The sequence below is a fragment of the Pteronotus mesoamericanus genome, unplaced genomic scaffold (assembly GCF_021234165.1).
Source record: "Pteronotus mesoamericanus isolate MK-2021 breed Mesoamerican mustached bat unplaced genomic scaffold, CSHL_Meso_final scaffold_85, whole genome shotgun sequence".
In the NCBI taxonomy this organism is placed as follows: domain Eukaryota; kingdom Metazoa; phylum Chordata; class Mammalia; order Chiroptera; family Mormoopidae; genus Pteronotus; species Pteronotus mesoamericanus.
In genome coordinates this window covers 53656975-53679092 of record NW_026555329.1, presented here as the reverse complement: position 1 = coordinate 53679092, position 22118 = coordinate 53656975, and the positions used below count along the sequence as shown (strand labels likewise).

Sequence of the window (22118 nt, the reverse complement as noted above, 5' to 3'; positions counted from 1 at the left end):
GAATGGAAGTCACACTGACTTATTCCCAGGACCAATCTGGAATTACGACTAATTGTGGAGAAATCACCTGGAACAAACATCTGAGCAATAGCGAGAGGAAAGCCCTATAACCTTGGACAGATAGAAAATCAGCTTTAGCACAACCTAACTGGTAAGGAGCATGGTAGAGATTCAAGAAGGCAGGCTGGGTGCCCATGGTTGGCAGTGCCAAGGGATATTTAACGACCAGTTGGATACCCCTGAGAAGAGTGGGGTCTAAACCAAAAGTGGGGATCTCCAGCCTGCAGCACCAGAGCCCAAAAAGCACACAGATGACAGCCAGCTGTGAAAAGCAGCAGGGTTGCTTTCTGCCAGAGACAGGCGGCTGGAGATAAAAAAAAGATGTTTAAAGGGCCAACGCATAAATTTTTATTTGCAGTCACTTACACTGGGCTCTGGTAAAGGCGGGAGCAGAGTGGGCTAGAGACACCTGCAAAGAGACTGGGGAAAGAGGCTTTGGGGAGATAACTTAGGGAATAGCTGGCAAGATCCCATTGCTGAGTCATTGCCCATATGGCAGCAGCCATCCTGCTTGGGCAGACCACTGCGCTGAGTGGCAGCAGCGGCAGAGGAAATAATATCCCCATCCCAGGAGGCTCTGCCCTGGCCTGGTGGTGCTTAAGCCTGGCTGCTGACTACAGTGGTAGTCACAGATAGTAGATCCCTGGATACAGGGGGCTCAGAGTGGTCTAGAGATCCTTGAGAAGAGACTGGGGAAGAGGGTTTTGGGGAGAGAATGGAGAGAGTAGCCAGTGGGATCCCAGTGCTGATTCCTCCCCTATACGGCAGCAAGCAAGTGCTCCAGCAGACCACTCTCCTGAGCATCAGGAGCATGACAGGACACAATATCCCTGAATCTAGGAGGGAATCTGAACCAACCTTTGTGCCTAAGCATGGCTGCTGAGTGCACAGTGACTAGATTAACAACTGAAAGAGACAGCCACAGAGTGTAGATTCCTGGAAGTCTCAAACAGTCTGCCTAAGATCAGATGGGGTCAACTCCTGATCATCAGAGGCAGATCCAGAAAGAAAAAACAGCAGCCACCTACAACAGAAATTCACACCAAGAGTCAGGAAGGAAAGCCAGATCAATTCAAAAACCAGAAGCAAAAAACCAAGAATCCCACAAATAATGGGAAGACAAAGAAACAACCCCCAGTTGAAGGGAAAGGACAAATTCCCAGAAAGAGATTTAAATGAAATAGAGGCAAGTAAACTATCAGATACTACATTGAAAACAATGGTTCTAAGGAAGCTCAATGAGCTCTCGAGCTCAGAGAGAACTATAAAACGCTACAGGGAAACTACAAGGAACTTACTGCAAGCTATATCAGCATGAAAACGGACACAGAACTATCAATAAGAGACAAGAGGAAATGAAGAATACAATTTCTGATTTGAAGAACACAGTAGAAGGAATCAAAAGCAGGCTTGATGAAGCAGAGGATCAAATCAGTGAGTTGGAAGACAAGGTAGAAAAAAGCTCCCAGAAAGAGCAAGAAAATGAAAACAACTAAAAAGAATGAAGAGATGTTTAGGGAAATGCAGAGCAACCTGAAACATACTAATATCCATATTAAAGGGATACCAGGAGAAGAAGAAGAGCAAGGGATAGAGAACCTGTTAGAAAAAGTAATGATGGAAAATTTCCCAAATGGAAGGAGAGAAGAAGTCATAAAAATCCAGGAAGCACAGAGGATCTCATTCAAAAGGAACCTAAGGAGGCCCACTCCAAGACACATCATAATTAAAATGGCAAATATCAAAGACAAAGAGAGAATCTGACAGGCAACAAGGGAGAAACAAGTAGTAACATACAAGGGAACCCAATACAACTATCAGCTGACTTCTCAACAGAAACACTACAAGCCAGAAGGGAATGGCAAGAAATATCCCAAGGAATGGAAACCAAAGGCCTGCAACCAAGACTGCTCTACCCAAGTCTCTCAATTAAAATGGAAAGCAAAATAAGGAGTTTCCCAGACAAAAGAAAGGTAAAGGATTACACCTCCATCAAATCAGCATTGCAAGAGATGCTAAAGGGACTGCCTTAGAAAGGTGAAGAGAAAGAGTGAAAAAGAGAGGAATGCAGGAACAAAGGGAAAAAATGAATAAGTACCTATGAACAATAACTTTAAATGTAAATGGATTAAATGGCCCAATCAAAAGACATAGGATAGCTGAATGGATAAGAAAACATGATACACACATATGCTGCCTACAAGACACATACCTCAGAACAAAGGACCTACACAGACTGAATGTAAAGGGAGGGGAAAAAAGTATTCCAAGCAAATGGATAGGGAACAAAGCAGGGATAGCAATACTTACACCAGACAAAATCGGTTTCAAAACAAAGGCCATAAAAACAGACCCAGAAGGACACTTCATAATACTAGAAGTAGAATCCAACAAGAAGACATAAACATTATAAACCTATATGCACCTAACACAGGAGCACCAAAATATATGAGGAAAATCTTGGAGGACTTCAAGAAAGATATAGAGAGCAACACAGTGACAGTAGGGGATTTTAACACTCCAATGTCAACAATGAATAGATCTTCTAAACAAAACATAAACAAGGATATTGTGGAAGTGAACGACCCATTAGAGCAAAGACTTAACAGACATATATGGAACCTTTCATCCCACAGAAGCAAAATACACATTCTCTTCAAATGCACACGGAACATTTTCAAAGATAGACAACAAGATAGGACACAAAACAAGCCTCAACAAACTCAAGAAAAATGAAATCATAATAATCATTTTCTCAGACCACAAAGCCTTGAAATTGGAAACCAACTTCAAGGAAAAAACTCAAAAAATTCAAACTCATGGAGACTGAATAGCATGCTATTAAACAATGAATGGGACAATAATGATATCAAGGTAGAAATCAAAAAGTTTCTGGAAACAAATGAAAATGAACATACAACAGTCCAAAACCTATGGGATATAGCAAAGGCAGTCCTGAGAGGGAAGTTCATAGCAATACAGGTCTACCTAAAAAAGGTAGAAACATTTCAAATAAATGACCTCACCCTACAGCAACAAGAACCAGACAAACAACAACAAACAAAGTCCAGAGAAAGTAGAGGAAGGAAATAATCAAGATCAGACCAGAATTGAATGACATAGAGACTAACAGAACAATTCAAAGGATCAACAAATCCAGGAGCTGGTTCTTTGAGAAGATAAAACAAAATTGACAAGCCTTTAAGCTGACTCATCAAGATAAAAAGGGAGAGGACTCAAATAATATCAGAAATAAAAGAGGAGAAATAACAACTGATACCACAGAAATACAAAGGATTGTAAGAAATTAATATGAACAATTATATGCCAAGAAATTTGAAAACCTCGATGAAATGGACAAATTTCTAGAAAAATATAAACTTCCAATACTGAATGAAGAAGAAGCAGAAAACCTGAACAGAGTGATAACAGCGGGTGAAATTGAGGCAGCAATCAAAAAACTCCCGGCACACAAAAACCGGATGGTTTCACTGGAGAATTTTACAAAATATTCAAAGAAGAATTAACCCATGTCCTCTTAAGACTATTCCAAAAAACCCAAGAAGAGGGAAGACTTCCAAACTCTTTTTATGAGGCCAGCATCATCCTAATCCCCCAAACGGATACACAACCATGAAAGAAAACTGCAGGCCAATATTGCTGATGAACATAGATGCTGAAATCCTCAAAAAAATATTGGCAAACTGCATCCAGCAATACATTAAAAAAATCATTCAACATGGTCAAGTGGGATTCATCCCAGGGATGCAAAGATGGTTCAACATTCAAAAATCAATAAACATAATACATCACATAAAAAAAAAAGAAAGGCAAAAACCACATGATCATATCAATAGATGCAGAAAAAGCATTTGATAAGGTATAGCATCCATTTACAACAAAAACAATCAGGAAAGTGGGAATAAAGGCAGCATACTTCAAGATAAAAAAAGCCCGTTTATGAAAAACCTACAGCCAACATCATACGCAATGGGAAAAAACTAAAAGCTCCCTCACTAAGATGGGAAGACAAGGGTGTCTCTTTCACCACCTCTGTACAACATAGTACTTGAAGTCCTAGACACAGCAATCAGACAAGGAAAAGAAATTAATGGCATCCAAATTGGAAAGGAGGAAATAAAATTATCATTGTTTGCAGATGACATGCTAGTGTACACAGAAAACTCCAGAGACTCCACCAAAAAACTACTCGACCTAATAAGTGAATTTGGCAAAACAGCAGGATACAAAGTCAATATTCAGGAATCGAATGCATTTTTGTACACCAGCAATGAAATATCAGAATCAGAAATTAGGAAAAAAATCCCATTTCTTATATCAACAAGAAAAACGAAGTACCTAGGAATAAACTTAACCAAGAAGTTAAAAAACCCGTACTCAGAAAACTATACAATACTGAGAAAGAAATTAAGGAAGACACAAATAAATGGAAGCCAATACCATGTTCATGAATGGAAAGAATTAACATCACCCAAATGTCCATACTTACCAAAGAAATTTATAGATTCAATGCAATTCCTATTAAAATACCAATGATGTATTTCTCAGACATAGAACAAACACTTCAAAAATTTATATGGAGCCATAAATGACCCTGAATAGCTGCAGCAATTTTCAGAAAGAAGAACAAAGTAGGTGGGATCACAATACCTGACATCAAACTATATTACAAGGCCACTGTAATCAAAAGAGTCTGGTACTGGCATAAGAACAGACACATAGATCAATGGAACAGAATAGAGAGCCCAGAAATAAACCCATGTTGCTATGGCCAATTAATATTCGACAAAATGGACAGAAGCTTAAAATAGCCTCTTCAAAAAATGGTGTTCAGAGACCTGGACAGCTACATGCAAAAAATTGAAATTTGACCAGCAAGAAAATTGAAATTTGACCAGCAACTTACACCACACACAAAAATAAATTCAAGATGGATAAAAGACTTAAATATAAGTTATGACACCTTAAAAGTCCTAGAGGAGAACATAGGGAGGAAACTCTCAGATATTCCACACAGCAATATTTTCACCGATATGTCCCCTAGGGCAAGGGACCTAAAAGAAAGAATAAACAAATGGAATTTCATCAAAATAAGAAACTTCTGCACAGCTAAAAAAAAAAAATCAGCAAAATGAAATGGGAACCAACCATATGGGAAAATATATTTGCTAATGATATATCACATAGGGGTTTGATCCCCAAAATATATAAAGAACTCACATGACTCCACTCCAGGAAGACAAATAATCTAATTAAAAAATGGGCAAAGGTCTTGAGCAGACATACTCCAAGGAGGACAAACACAGGGCCCAGAGATATATGAAAAGATCCTCATCATCACTAGCCATTAGAGAAATGCAAATTAAAACCAAAATGCGATACCTTTTCACACCTGTCAGAATGGGCATCATCAAGAAATCAACAAACAACCGGTGGTGGTGAGGTTGTGGAGAAAAGGGAATCCTAGTCCACTGTTGGTGGGAATGCGGTGACTGGAGCAGCCACTGTCAAAATGGTTTGGAATTTTCTCAAAAAGATAAAAATAGAACTGCCTTTTGATCCAGCAATTCCACTGCTGGGATTATACCCTAAGAATTCTGAAACACCAATTCAAAAGAAGCTATGCACCCTAATGTTCATAGCAACACAATTTACAATAGCCAAGTGCTGGAACCAACCCAAGTGCCCATCAGCAAATAAGTGGATCAAAAAACTGTGGTACTTTTACACAATGGAACACTATGCAGCAGAAAGATAAAAAGCTACTACCTTTTGCATCAGCATGGATGGAACTGCAGAGCATTATGCTAAGTGAAATAAGCCAGGCAGTGAAAGACAAATACCATATAATCACCAAAACAAACAAGCAAGAAAAATATAACCAGCAACGTTGAAAGAAAAAGCAAACCAAGAGTAATGAGGGGGAATGTGGGAGGGGGTGTAACAGGGAAAAGAAGGGGAAGGGTTAGGTCAAGGAAAATGCAAAGGACCCATGGACAAAGTCAAAGTGGGGAAGAATTGAGGGTGGGAAGTGGAGGTGGGAGGGGCAGGGGAAGGGTGGCGAGAAAATGGAGACAAATGTATTTGAACAAAAGAAAAGAAAAGAAAAGAAAATACTGTTAAATTGTGGAAATGCATGATTTGGGTTAGATTAAGAGTAGAAGCAGCTAGATATGTAAGGAGAGCCTCAGATGATGTGGCTCAGTTGATGGAGTGTCATCCCATAGGCAGTAAGGTTGTGCATTTTCCCCAGTCAGGGCACATGCCTAGGTTGCAGTGTCAGTCCCTGTTCTGGGTTGTATACGAGAGTCAACATATCAATGTTCCTCTCTTACATTGATATTTCTTTCTCTCTCTCTTCCTCCTTTCCCCTCTCTCTAAAATCAACAGGCATGCCCTCAGGTAAGGAAAATAAATAAATAAATAAATAGATAGATAGATAGATAGATAGATAGATAGATAGATAGATAGATGATAGATAAATAGCAAGAAGAGACTGGTAGATCTATTAAGCAAAGGCTTAAGGATCAAATTTGCATTTTAGGAAGATTATCTTCCACTGTTATGGAGGGTGGCTTTGAACAAGACCAAGAATGGATGTGGGGAGACCATATTTGAGGCCAGTATGACAAACCAAATAACAAGAAATAAAGGTCTGAAGTATAGTAGCTGTAAATGTGAGGACCTGAGATATATTGATGGATGAGGCAGAGTTGATTAAAAAAAAATAACTAATTATATCTGGGGACAATGGGCAAGGACTGAAAATTGGCATTGACCCCAAAACTTGTTACCTTATTTTCATATTATTATTCCCCTAGAACTATGTAAATATGTCATTTTCTTTCTTAGCCAGAGTCTCTTCTACCTGATAGCTCAGGGAAACCTTTAATTGGTAGGTATTTTCTTCATACAAAGAAGTAAATGTCTGTGCTTTTAATATCCCCTGGCTTATAAGATTTACCATATGTGGTCAACTTTTTAAATTTACTAAATTATCTAAATTATCTCAATTATCTCCTGGCCATCATGCAATAGCAGCTTTGTGTAAGCAGGGCAGATTCAAGAAAAAAAAATGTACTCTTTCGTTGAATACTTGAGTGTTTGGTCCATGCAAATAAATCATTCCAAGCAGCAAAAACAAAGTCCTAGTAATGGTCTAGTAATATGAACAGAATCATAAAATAGCCAAAAAATATGATCAGCCACTAGAAACTTTAATTTAAATGGAATTTTATCTATATGATGAGAATCAAGCAATCTCATTTTCATTAAGAAATTTTTTTGAAAATAGGGATTTGATAATTGAGTACCATTTATAATCTACAGTGTAAACTGCACAGGTAGAAATCTTGAGATAGGCGACAGTAGACACATTTATTGCTTTTGAATTATCTGGATTTTAACACCCTATGGTAGGAATCATATGTTTCCTACTTAAGAGTAGTGCTCTCTGTTTCTCACTTGTAAGAGACTTAAAGGCATAAAGTCAAATCATAAAGCAGGCTGAGGCAACATATCCCTAGACTGCTTCTTACCACAGCATGATTCTTCACATAACAGGGCTTGCACACGGGCTTGTCATTGACCATCACATATATTTCCCCAGCTAGGATGTTGTCACAGTCAAAGCAGCAGAAGTGTTTTAGATGCCAATTTTGGTTTTCTGCCTGAGTATACTCATTGTTGAATATCAGCTGGAAAGAGGATAAAATTAAGAGAGGTATATATTTTTGCTACAAATAACAAAGCTATGTTCTTTAGATAATAAGGGAATTAGATCCACAAATATATCAGCTTACATTCTTGTCTGAAAGTAACCTAAACTTGAACTTAGGTTATTATTTAGTTTAGTCTAAATCAATCTTTTATGTTTCTGGACACTTTTTTCTTAGTCAACACAATTAATATAGTACTCAGAATGACTGAAATTAACAGTTTTTTTCATTCAATTTCTTTGGATATAAATAAATTAAATGATGTTTGGCTAATTCATGTCAGCTTCTTGCTAAGAGTTGCCTTACAGTGGTAAGAGAGCCATGTGAGGGTACAAAATGAGCCTGCATGCAGGTCGCCTTAGAGAACATACCTCATCACAGCCAGCACATCGGGGTTTCTCACTGTCACAGTAATGTCTGCCACAGTATAGCTTCCCATTCTTCCAGAAATAAATCATGTCGACCAGGAGTTCAAGGCAGGTACTGCAGACGAAACAAGCTGGGTGCCACAGTTTATCATAGCCAGCCCTTTCAGCATAGATGGCTGGGTCACCTTCCTTCATACTCAGTTTGCAGCAGTAGCAGGACTGAAAAGAAATCCATCCAAAACAATCTAGCCATCATAAGACTGGCATTTCTCATCAGCAGCTTTAGTAAAAATTCACAGAAACAACTTTCAAAAGAAATAATTTCTACTGAAATTAATAGTTTGTCCATATAAACAATAAGGTGTTAATAAATAATTCTGTGAAACAAAATCTCTTGGCTTTCTCTAGGTCATTCAAACCTCATTGTTGCAATCTGTATGTAACAGAGTATTGGTTTCTGAATTAAAATAACTTATGGAAAATGGCTAATTGTCATTTTCATCTAAATTTTGAGTGGATCTCTGAAACATGATTACCTTAGAGCATATTAGTACTTTCTGAAAAGTGTTTTTTTAAACAAAACTAAGTCTTATTGGTTGATGTACTAATAGGATCTATTAGAGATGTGTTACATTAAATTTAGTTCTCATTTTTTGGTCATTGGTGTCACAATTGTCTTCAAGCCGTTAAAAAAAGACTTCAATTTCCTTCTCTATAAGATGTTTTAAAAAATATGATGGAGCATATATCCACATAAATTTACTTAAGTTTGAATTTTAGGTACGATGTCACAAACAAAACTGAATTAACCTAACCATATATTATTCTTATTTATGGGAAGAGATAAACAGCACCAAAATTATGTTTAGAAACAGATTCTAAATTAGTATGCTGTGTTCCAGAATGACACTAATGCTAACTATTATGTTTACCTAAAACTCATAATTATTCTTGGCAACAATAAGAAAACTTGGCTTTAGGCAGAGGTTTCAAACATGATTTTCTAAAATCAGTATAAACTGAATTTTAATTCAATTTATTTCCCTTACTCCCTTTTGGAAACAAAGGAATGGACTCCAAAAAGGTTCAAAGAAAGAGACAATATCTATAAAATACACCAACCGGGCCAATGGTGTGACCACTCTACTCACATACTGAATTCTTTTGTGTTCAGCCGATTTGTCCTCCATGGTCCCCACTGGTGCTGTGGTGCTTCTGTCTCCACTAGGGATGTACATTCTGTTGGAGCCTTGAGCATCCATCTCACGGGGAAGTTTGACATCTCCTACTCCCAGAGCCTCACTCTTGTATTTCTTCACAAACTGCTCCATCTCCTTTACTTCTTTGGGAGACAACTCGTGGCACTTTGAAGGGTCCTGGTCATGGGCAGGGAGCTGCTTGGCCAGCTGCTTCTTCCGGTACTGCGCCCCCTCTGAGCCTGCCACTGGCTGTTTCTCCTTGGGCAGCATCTGCATGTACTGCCTGGCCTGAACCACAAGGAGATCAGTGTTAACTGGGAGGTGCCTTGGCTGTCAGGCAGGCAACACTCAGTACACATCAGAAGCATGTGACTTAACAAAGAAGTTGGCTTTATCTATTAACAAATTATCTTCATCATATAAATGTCCTGAGATATTAACATATTCAAAAATGGTACATCAAATAGATTTAGTTCAATAAAGATAAACACATATTTCTCCATGAAATTAAAGATTTTCTCTTCAATTTATGAAAAGATTCAGGTTACTTATCTTTACTTGTCCTAAATGCACAATGTATAATTGTAAGAGAACAAATTTTTAGGCAGCATGTTTAGAATCGCTTTTGGATAAACAGCATTTTCATTATTAAAAAATTATCACAAGATTCACTCTGATGATTTAACTAACCTTCTTAAAAGACTTCCACATGCCTCATCTAGTTAAAACAGGAGTATCACATAATATGTAATGCCTTTATTTTGCCTTACATAGTAAAATAAATATGGTGCTGAACATGTTTGGAGTTCTAAATAATGATAGAAGTTTTATTCTGTAGATATTATTTACTATCTTAAAAGAAATATTCTCAAGCATAAGCTAGAAGAGTCACTAGATTTGTAGAAAACATCTGTTTTGCATCTAATTATTAAGAATTATAGGTCATTCCCTCAAAAAGTTTAACATATTTGATAGAAAAATTCTATGAAGTATCTAATCTTACTTTCAAAAGACTATAAGAGAAGTTGAAAGTCAGAGTAATGTAAATCCCAGAAAAATAACTGACCTGAGGATGATTAGATAACTAAAGAAACTGCCCTAAAGAAGTAATTCAGGAACTTTGATAAAGGGACTCCCCTCCCACTTATTATTTACCAATGCCTGATTCTGGACAGGAGGAGCCCATTCATAGGTAACTGTATTGATGGAGACATTCTTCTTGGCAGCAACTGGATTGGTCAATATCATAACATTGCGTTTATACATGGGAATTCCATCTGATTTTAGCTTTGCAATCAGGGTGGTATACTTGGTGTCTTCAAAAAGTTTCCCTACTTTTCGATCCTCTTCATTGCTCAATAGGACATCATGCTCTTCTTGGCCGCACTTGCAGTTACGACATATTTTTCTATAATTTTTGGGATAAAGTAGGCAATGATTAATTATACCCAATCAATAATAATTATGTGTATACATTTGTAATTTATAAAATACTTTTACACATATTCCAATTAATAGTGTGCAAAAGAAAATCTTTTTTTGTGTGTGTGGTGGGGGCAATACTAAGTAGCTATTCATAAATTTAAGTAATGAAACATAAAAATGTAACTTCACTCTATGAGACTGAAAAAGTTAGGTTTTGATTTAAAAATACATGCTCAAGGGGGCATTCTGAGAGTAACCCTATCTGGTATTCTTTATTCTCTCAAATAAACAATCTATCAACAATCTATCTAGCAAAAAAAAACCCTATCCTAGCCAAGAGCTTTCATTTTTTTTAATAATCACAATTTTCTAGCCATTATTCAAGTATTTTTTTTAAGTGAGAAATAGGGAGGTTGATATAACTTTTGTTATCAAGGACTATAATTCTATAATTTAGGTTTACCTTTTCTGGTCCCTTTCCAATTTCCTTTCCTTTCTCATTTTCCATTTTTCCATTTTTCTCTCCTTTCTCTTCCCTCTTTTATTTCTTCAAACCCTTAGTGATTATCTACCATGTGCTCCATTATGCATAAAAAGAGGTAAATGAAAGTTTCTGCTCTTCCTGTAGTTGAAGTACACTACCAGCTCCCCTAGTCTTGTCTAGCATATAATCATTCATTCATTCATGCAACATATATGAGTGCCCTATGTGCCAAGTACCATGTGTACTTGGTAGTAGGACATAATGGTGACAAAAATAGGCCCAGTCTCTGACGTTCTAAAAATTACCACCTGATGGGGAGGCAGACATTAAACAAATACACACACACATTCACATTCACTCTATAATTGCTTTTGTGATAGAAAAGTACAGGACACCTTGAGATGGTATAACTGAGAGGACATCTTGAAAATGATGAGGGAAGAACTTCTTAAGAACATTATTCCATAATGACATTTAGGTTGAGATCTGGAGGATGTGGAAAATAATAGGTCTGAATTGGGTTTGTGTGTGTATATTTGGAAAGGGGGAAGGAAAAAAGAAGATCCTCCAAATATTCTGGGAAGAATGAGTATTTGTGGTGGTCCTAAATTAGGAAGAAATTGTTCTTTTAGGTTCCATGATCAGAGAAGGCTGGTATGACTGTAATGAAGTAAGAAATGGGGCAGTGACAAGGATGGGAGGTAACCATGAGATTATACATGGACTTGTAGGACACCTTAAGGAATCTGGTCTTTCTTATAGGAGGAGTCAAGAGGCACTATAGGCTTTTAGATAATGGGATTACATGATTAGATCTACCATTTTCAAAAACTGTAATACCCACCATGTGGAGTGATGAGGGATATAAATAATTGAAAGCAGGGAAACCAACTGACATGTCAATGGTGTATCCAGTTTGCAGTGGCATGATTCTAAGTAACAGATTCTGCTACTAATTAACAAGTGTAATGAATTTGTAGTGGTCCAGGTAAGATGTGTTAGAGCTTGGACTAGAGTATTTGACAGTGGAGTGTAAATAAAGGAACAAATTTAAGATCTCCTTGAGTGTAAAACTGACTAAACCTTGTGGTTGATTTGAATGTAGTGATGGTGAAGGGAAGGCCCAGTTTGTCAAAAAATGATGAGGTCATAAGATGAACCAGGTTTCTGGAATGAGTAAGTTGGAAAAAGAAATGAAATTTATTACGACAGTAAATGGAAAAGAACAGATCTAAGGTATGGGAGGCTGGTAATGAAAGGTCTCCAAAACTGAACTGTTGATAAGTTTGCAGTGCCCAAATGGAAAGGAATAGATCTGAGGTATGTGAGGAAAAGATGGATGAAAGGACTCCAAAACTGAATTATTATTAATTTTGAAATGTCTATAAGAAAGGGTAAAGATCTCAAGCAGATTGTAGGATATATAGATCCAGTGTTAAAAACTGTAGCCTGGTACTCAAGAGCCAGGGAATGATACATATGCATTATGAGTTGAGCAGATTACATTCACTTCCCAGGGGAAGAGTGGAGGAAGGAGGTGAGGACCAGGAAGGAGCCTGACAAAAGAGCAGAAGCTAGAAAAGATAACAGAGGAAACTGCAAGGAGAAAGACTATGTATGGTATTGAAAACAAACCAAAAATCCAAGGCAACAAGAGCGTTTAAAGCAGAGGGGGAATCAGAGTTTTAAAAGCCAATCTAATATACTTACAGTGTCAGGAAGATATTAAAGGTATAAGTTAACATTAGGTGTTAAGTATACATGTTAAAAATATCTAAGTAAATAAAGAGAGAAATATTTTATATAGTTTCTAAATTAACAGAGAAAATGAAATGAATATATAAAATGCAATTAGTCAAACAGAAGGCAATAATTGACTGTGGGAGTAGGGGGGCTGGAGTAGGGATGAGCAATGGGAAAAAAGGTGGGACAATGTAACTGAACAACAATAAATTAAAAAAATAAAAAGAAAAATTTCCATATGGGAAAAATAAAAATAAAAATATTCTTTCAATTCCAGTGTATTAATTAGTGTAGCTATACTATTTATATTTGATGTTAATATTGATATTAAAGATTGTCTCTAATTTAAAAAAAAGAAAGCAATAAAGGAAAAAAACAGGGAATTACGACATGTAGAAAGTAATAATTAAGATGGTTGATATAATCCAAATATATCAATAGTCACAATAAATGGACTCAATTCCCCAGTTAAAAGTTAACGGTTTTCAATGGATAATAAAACAAAATCCAACTATATGCTATAGTAAAAGACACAAAATTTAAGGACACAGAAAGAATAAAAGCATAAAGATACAAAAAAGATAATACAGGCAAATATAAGCAAAAATTTAGATTCCTATGTTAATATCAACAGATTGGACTTTAATGATTTTTCCTTTAACAAGTATTGAGTCACTACATAGTGACAAAAGTTTAAAAAACACCTCTATGATGTAACCATTCTTAACTTAATGCAAACTAATAACGTAACTTCAAAATATATGTGAAAATAGCTATAAGAAACAAATGGACGTACCCATCAGTGTAGGGAAACTAAAAAAATTTGAAATAAAGATTTGAATAAGGCAATTAATAAGCTTGATCTAAAAGGCATATGAAAATGTCATATCAATTGACTGGAGAATACATTTTCTTTTTTTACAAGTATTTGAAACACTTGGAAAAACTGAGTACAACTATGCCATAGAGCAAGTCTAAAGAAATGACCAAGGACTGATCATCGGCATTATCTGAACAGAGTGCAATTATGTTAAAAATCAAAAACAACAACAAAAACTAGAAAACACTTCTTTAAAAAAAACCTAAAAAATCCAGTGTTGAAAGAAACAATAATATTTAATAAAGAGACATTAAAACAAAAATATTTTCAGAAAAAAGGCGGCAAAATTTCTTAAAACTTGTACAACAAATCTAAAGGGTTCCTTAGAAGGAAATGTATAGCTTAAATGCTCAAATTAAAAAGAAGAAAGCTAAGTATTCAATTCAAGAAGTTGGGAAAAATGCAAATTACAACTAAAATACAAGGAAGGAAAATAAAGACAATAGCAGAAACTAATAAAGTAAATGTTCATTTCTCATGCAGAAAAAGCATTCAATAACACATTTCAACATCTCTTCTGGTTATGTTTTGTTTATTAACTTAAGATATAGAAGAGAACTTAAAAGAATTTTAGAAGGGATTTCTGAGAAAAAACCCACAAACACTCAGCATACATTATACTTAGTACATTCATTTCAGAATCTGAAGCAAGAAAGCAACCTTGCTACTACTGCTTCATTCATATTGTCCTGTGGGTATTAAGCAGAGTATTAAAAAAATTGAAGAAATAGAAGTTATAAAGAGTCAGTAGAAAGAAAGAAACTATACTATTGTTATTAAAAGATTCTATGCATGATTAATCATAAAAATACAATGTATTAGCATCAATAAGAATTTAATAAGTTTTCAGGATTTAAAATTAATATAATTGGATTTCTCTACATCAGAAAGTTAAAAGAAGTAAGCAAAAACTCTTAAATGAATCTTTTTGCCAAATAACAAATTATTAATATTAAATAATTATAATTTTTGTGTTCTGAGTTTTCTTGAGGTGAGTTTTGCAAATTGAAGATATTAGAGCTGACTTGTACAGTTCCAGAAAGTGAGAGACAGAAAGAGAAAGACAGAGATACAGAAATATGAAGGGTGAGAAGGCAAACTACTTTCCTTGTACACACACTGGTCAGAAATATTTATTTGGTAAGAATTCGCTAAAGAGTTTGCATATTCTGATTAAAGACTCTTACATCTAGTTATCTCATACTTCCATCTAATAGAAAGAACATACTATTCTATTGCAGTGCATTCTCTTCATTCTTGTTCTTTGGTTAACAAACTATATATATGTTTTTATATATAATTTTAATATAAAATATATAATTTTTATATATAAGTATATATATATATTTAGTCATTAAACTACCACATCATTTTTGGATCAAGTTTAAAATCATACATTCCTGAGGGAAAGAGGTGGGGTGGGAATTTAGTTCTTAATATGGATAAAGAGATCCTTCTATGCTGTGAATTATGGTATGCATCCTAATTATTAGCAAAGTGATTGATTAAAAAAGTAGTAATGTTACAGGAATATGTGGTTAATACTAGGCTTGCTTTGGAAATGTTTATTATCCAGTTCTAAAGCTTAAAATAAGGGGAGTTAGATTTTTAGAAATTGCTAGATAGATTGTAAAAGAGTGAGTGAAATAAAGCCTGCTGGTTTCTACAGCATAAACTATGACAAACTGTACCATGGTTAAATAAATTATATGAAAATGTTATATATAAAAAGGTATATTAACCAATGATATAAGAGCCCCCTGTATACATTTTATTATTATTTGTCTTAGCTATTATTGGAAGATTCTCATTCTGAGGAAATCTGCTTTCCCTACTGACCCCTTCAACCACCCAACATACCTTTATTAAGCAAGTAAAAATCAGGTTAAAACAGTACACTAGTGGCAGCAGTAATGAGGGAAAAGAAGTAGCTAAACAAGTGCTCAACTAGTTTTCTGAGTGGGGAAAAACCTATGATTGATTAATTATAGTTTTTAAAATCACAAATATATTATAAGGCTCATCTGCATCCTCGCTCCAGAAGGTGACCTCCAGGAACAGAGCACTTAGCAGGAATGTGACTCAAGAGGGATGGAATAGTTCTTTTGGCTCAAGCTGTCATCACTGAAGGAGTTGGAATGACCACATACCTTCCAGATCCCTTACACTCAAGCTTCATTTATACAATAAAAAGGGACTGCTACAAACTGCCATGCAAGAAGGAATCCTATAAAATGTGGGCCAGGGGACAGAGCTCCACACTGGGAAAACCTGTGGTATTTACTACTAATCTAGCTTTTTAAAACTTTTTTATTTTTATTTTTGACACTATTACAGATGTCCCCATTCCCCCCACCCTCCCTCTGTCTACCTCCACCCAGGCCTTGCACCTGCTTTCCTCTAGCCATCACCACACTGTTGTCTGTGTCTATGAGTTATGCATATATGTTCTTTGGCTAATCCAAATACCTTCTTTCATCTAGTCCCTGCCTCACACTCCTCTCTGACAGCTGTCATTGTGTTCCAAGTATTTATGCCTCTGTTCCTATATTGAACGTGTTTGTGTTTTTCATTAGATTCCATATATAAGTGAGATCATACAGTATTTGTTTTTCTCTGACTGGCTTATTTAATTTAGCATAATAATCTCCAGGTCCACTCATGCTGTTGCAAAAGGTAAGATTTCCTTCTTTTTTGTCTACTCATCTACTGATTTGTGCTGTTTCTAGATGTCAACTATTGTAAATAATGCTGCTATGAAAACAGGGGTGCATTTATTTTTTCTAATTGGTGTTTAGGGATTCTTAGGATATATTCCCAGAAGTGGGATCACTGGGTCAAATGGCAGTTTCCATTTTTAGTTTTCTGAGGGAGCTCCATACCATTTCCCACAGTGGCTGCACCAATCTGCATTCCAACAGTGCATTACTGCCCTTTTCTCCACATCTTCACAAGCACTTGTTGTTTTTTGATTTATTGATGGTAGTGATTCTGGCAGGTGTGAGATATCTCATTGTGATTTTAATTTGCATCTCTCTGATGACTAGTGACATTGAGCATATTTCCATATGTTTATTGGCCATCTGTATGTCCTCTTAGGAAAAGTGTCTATTCAGATCCTTTGCCCAATTTTTTAATTGGATTGTTTATCTTCCTCATGTTGAGTTGTATAAGTTTTTATATATTTTGGAAATTAACCCCTTATTAGTTGTATCATTGGTGAATATGGTGTGTTCATTTTCATTTTGTTGACTGTTTCCTTTGCTGTGCAGAAACTTGTTAGTTCATAGTTCCATTTGTTTATTTTTTCCTTTGTTTTCCTTGCCCTAGGAGACATATCAGCAAAAATATTGCTAAGAGAGATGTCTGAGGTTTTACTGCATATGTTTTCTTCTAGAATTTTCATTGTTTTATGACTTATATTTGTCTCTTATCCATTTTGAGTTTATTCTTGTGTTTGGTGTAAGTTGCTGGCCTAGCTTCATTTTTTTTGCGTGTACCTATCCAATTTTTCCAACACTATTTATTGAAGAGACTTTATTTTTTACATTTTTTAAATATTTATTTTTTATCATTTATTCTATTATAGTTGTCCAAATTTTTTTCCCTCTTGTTCCCCTATACGCAGCCCACCCCTCTTGCCCATATTCAATTCCCTCCCCGTTGTCCATATCCATAAGCCATTCATACAGGTTCTTTGACAAGTCCCTTCCCCTTTCTTCCACTATTCCCATCCTCCCACCTCCCTTCCTACAGCTATCAGTCTGTTCCATGTTTCCTGTTTTATTTTTCTCATTAGTTTATTCTGTTCATTAGATTCCAGTTATAAGTGAGGTCATGTGAAACTTGTATGTCACCAACTGGCTTATTTCACTTAGCCTAATAGTCTCCAGTTCTATCCATGCTGTCGCAAAAGGAAGGACTTCTTTCTTTCTGCTGCATAGGATTCCATTGTGTAAATGTGCCACAGTTTGTTACTCCACTTACCTACTGATGGACACTTGGGCTGTTTCCAATGCTTAGTTATTGTAAATAGCACTGTTATGAATATAGTGGTGCATAAATTCTGCTGAATTGGTGTTTCCAGATTCTTAGGGTATATTCCCAGCAATGGAATCACTGGGTCATAAAAATGGAAGGCAGTTCCATTTTTAATTTTTTGAGGAAATTTCATACTGTTTTCCACAGTGACTGCACCAGTGTGCATTCCCACCGACAGTTCCCTTTTCTCGACATCCTCATTGGCACCTGTTTTATTAATGATAGTCGTTTCTGATAGGTGTGAGGTGATATCTCTTTGGGGATTTAATCTGCATCTCTCTGAAGGCAAGTGATGTTGAGAATTTTTTCATATGTCTATGGGCCATCTGAATGTCCTTGGAGAGGTATTTATTCACACCCTTTGCCCATTTTTTAATTGGGTTATTTGTCTGCCCAGTGTTGAGTTGTATTTATATATTTTGGAGATTAAACCCTTGTCTGATGTATCATTGGCAAATATGTTCTCCCAGTTAATTCCCTTTTAATTTTGATGATGGTTTCTTTAGCTGTGGAGAAACTGTAATTTGATGTAGTTCCACTTTATTTTTTCCTTTATTTCCCTTGACCAATGAGATATAGCGGCAAATATATTGCTAAGTTGGATGTCTGAAATTTTACTGTCTGTTTTCCACTAGGACTTTTATGGTATCATGACTTATTTTTACGTTCTTCATCCATTTTCAGTTTATTCTGGTGTATGATATAAGTTGGTAGTCTAGTTTCCTTCTTTTTTTTTTTTTTTTTTTTTTTGCATGTACCAGTACAGTTCTCCCAACACCATTTATTGAAGAGGCTGTTTTTACTCCATTGTATGCCTGTGCCCTCTTTGTCAAATGTTAATTGGCCACAGAGGATATGGGTTTATTTCTGGGCTCTCCATTCTGTTCCATTGATCTATGTGTCTGTTCTTATGCCAGTACAAGATTGTCTTGATTACAGTGTCCTTGTAGTATAGTTTAATATCAGGGATTGTGATACATCCAACTTTTTTGTTCTTTCTCAAGGTTGCTGAAGCTATTCAGGGTCTTTTTTGGTTCCATATAAATTTTTGGAATATTTGTTTTAGATCTGTGAAATATGCCTTTGGTGTTTTAATACAAATTGTGTTGAATCTATAGATTGCTTTGGGTAGTATGCATATTTTAATGATGTTAATTCTCCCAGTTCATGAATACAGTAAATGCTTCCATTTTATTTGTATCTTCCACAATTTCTTTGCATTCTATAGTTTTCCGAGCACAGGTTTTTTATGTCCTTGGTTAGATTTATTCCTAGGTACTTTGTTTTTCTGTTGCTATAGTAAATAGAATTTTTTTCTTAGTTTTTCTTTCTGATACTTCATTGTTGGTGTACAATAATGTCATCAACTCCTCAATATGAACTTTGTATCCCACTACTTTGCTGAATTCACTTAGTAGGTCAAGTAGTTTTTTGGTGGAGACTATAGGATTTTTTATGTACAGTATCATGACAACTGTGAATAATGGTTTTACTTCTTCCTTTCCAATTGGATGCATTTTATTTCATTTTCTTGTCTGATCACTATGGCTAGAACTTCCAGTGCTGTGTTAAATAAGAGTGGTGAAAGTGGGTACAACAACCTTTGTGTTGTTCCTGATCTTAAGGGAAATGCTTTTAGTTTTTGCCCATTGAGTATGATTTGACACTAGGTTTCTTGTATAGTGCCTTTATTATGTTGAAGTATACTCCCTCTATTCCCACCTTGTTGAGTGTTTTTTTATCATAAATGGCTGCCATATTTTATCAAATGCTTTTTCAACATCTAAGATATGATCATGTGATTTTTGTCTTTGACTTTGTTTATGTGATGTATTATATTTACTGATTTGCAAATGTTATACCATCCTTACATCCCTGGGATAAATCCCACTTGATTGCAGTGTATGTTCTCTTTAATCTGTTTCTGGATACAGACTGCCAACATTTTGTTAAAGATTTTAGCATCTCTCTTCATCAGTGATATAGGCCTGTAATTTTCTTTCTTTGTTGTGTCTTTATCTGGTTTTGGAATCAGGATAATACTGGCCTCATAAGAAGAGTTTGGGAGTCTCCTCTCTACTTGAATTTTTTTGAATAGTTGGAGAAGGATACATGTTAGTTCTTCTTTGGATGTTTTGTAAAATTTGCCTGTGAAGCCATCTGGTCCAGGGCTTTTGTGCACTGGGAGTTTTTGGATTACTGCTTCAATTTAGCTGGTTTTTTCCCACCTGTTCAGGCTTTCTGTTTCTTCTTGATTCAGTTTTGTGAGATTGTATGTTTCTAGAAACTTGTCCATTTTGCCCAGATTGTCCAGTTTTTTGGCTTATAGTTGTTCCTAGTAATTTCTGACAATCCTTTGTATTTCTGTGGCATCAGTTGTAATCTCTACTCTTTCATTTCTGATGTTATTTATTTGGGTCTTCTTTATTCTTAATGAGTCTCATTAAAGGCTTGTCTATTTTGTTTTTCTTTCCAAAGAACCAGCTCCTGGATTCTTTGATTCATTAGATTGTTTTTTTTAGTCTCTATGTCATTTAATGCTCTTATTTTAATTATTTCCTTCCTTCTACTTGTGCTGGGTTTTGTTTGTTGTTTTTCCTGAACTTATTTAAGATGTAGAATTAGGTTGTTCATTTGAGATTTTTTTATCTTCTTTATGTCTGCCTGTATTGTTATGAACTTCCTGCACAGGGCTGCCTTCATTGTGTCTCATATGTTTTGGGTTGTTGTGTATTCATTTTCTTTTGTTTCCAGAGACTTCTTGACTTTCTTTCCTGATCTCACTGTTAACCCATTCATTATTTAATAACCTGTTTTTCAGTCTCCATGTGTTCGAATGTTTTTTGAGTTTTTTCTTGAGGTTGGTTGTAGTTTCAATCCATTGTAATCCAAGAAGATGCATGACATGATTTCAATTTTCTTGAGTTTGTTAAGACTTGTTTTGTGTCCTACCATGTGGTCTGTCTTTGAAAATAATCCATGTGCATTTAGATCACCTTGATGGGCACCCTCTGTGCTTCCTGAACTTGCATGCTTTTTTCTCCCTCCAAGTTGGGGAAGTTTTCTATCACTATTTTTTCAAACAGGTTTTCTATCCCTTGCTCTTTTTCTTCTCTTTCTGATATTCCTATGGTGTGAATATTGTTACGTTTCATGTCCTGAATCTCCCTTAAACTATCTCTTTCTGTTTGAGTCTTTTTTCATTTTGTTCTCACTGGATGTTTTTTCCTACCTTGTCTTCTAGCTCGCTGATTTGGCCCTCTGCTTCATCTAGCCTGCTTTTAATTCCTTCTAGTGTATTCTTATTTCCAACATTGTATCCTTTATTTCCTCCTGGTTCTTATTCATAGTTCCTATGTCTTTTTTCATGCTGCTGTAGTTCCCACTAGGTTCCTTGTAGCTCCCATAAAGTTTCTTGTAGTTCTGAGTTCCTTGGGCATCCTTATAATCATTATTTTAAACTATCTGATAGATTGCTTGCCTCAAGTTCATTTTGCTCTTTTTCTGAGGATTCCTCCTTTTGATTGGGATTGTTTCTTTGTCTCCCCATTTTAAGTGACTTTTTGTTTGTTTCTGCTTCTCAGATTGCTCTGCTTTGACTGCCTCTCTCCATGGGGTGGCCTTCTGTGGAAGGAGTTCTGTGGGACTCTTGATTCAGCCCCTTTATCTCCTGATCTGGATGCTCTAGGGATGCCCTTTATTCATTTTATGTGGCCTCTCTTGTTGTACTTAAATTGATTATTGATGTTCACTCATTGGTGGGTTCTCCCCTCTGGCTGGCTGGCTGGCTGAGTCACAACCCCCATCACATCTTGTATGCTTTTGTACAGGTGCTGGCAGAACAAAGCAAAACTACCCAGAAAACCAAACCCACACCAGCAAAAATGCCCCTGACCACTTCAGCAATATCAACAGCAACTGAGCAAAGACTGATACAGGTGGAAAGAGATTAAGAATATTATAAGATAGGAGAAGAGAATACGAGATGACTAAAGGAGAGAGAAAAATGATTTTGAGAGGGAAGAGAAATACTAAGAATAGGGAATACAAAGAAGGCAACAAAGGGAGAAAATAGAATTTAAAACATAAATAATAAAAGGAAGGGCAATGGTAAAATGGAGTAGGAAAAGGAAGAGTATAATATGTTGTTAGAAATAAAATAAAAAACAGTGAACCAAG

The 22118-nt window shown here is 35.8% G+C and overlaps 1 protein-coding gene across 1 annotated transcript in view; it reads right to left on the bottom strand.

Annotated features, from left to right (window-relative positions):
* The window catches only part of TES (testin LIM domain protein), a 76461-nt gene that overhangs the window by 5317 nt on the left and 49026 nt on the right, over positions 1–22118 (bottom strand). The window contains exons 3-6 of the mRNA XM_054564423.1: positions 10522–10774; positions 9319–9654; positions 8171–8386; positions 7620–7778 (exon numbers count right to left, since the gene is read on the bottom strand). Coding sequence (XP_054420398.1) covers positions 7620–7778; positions 8171–8386; positions 9319–9654; positions 10522–10774 — 964 coding nt within the window. The remainder of the gene's footprint in view (positions 1–7619; positions 7779–8170; positions 8387–9318; positions 9655–10521; positions 10775–22118) is intronic.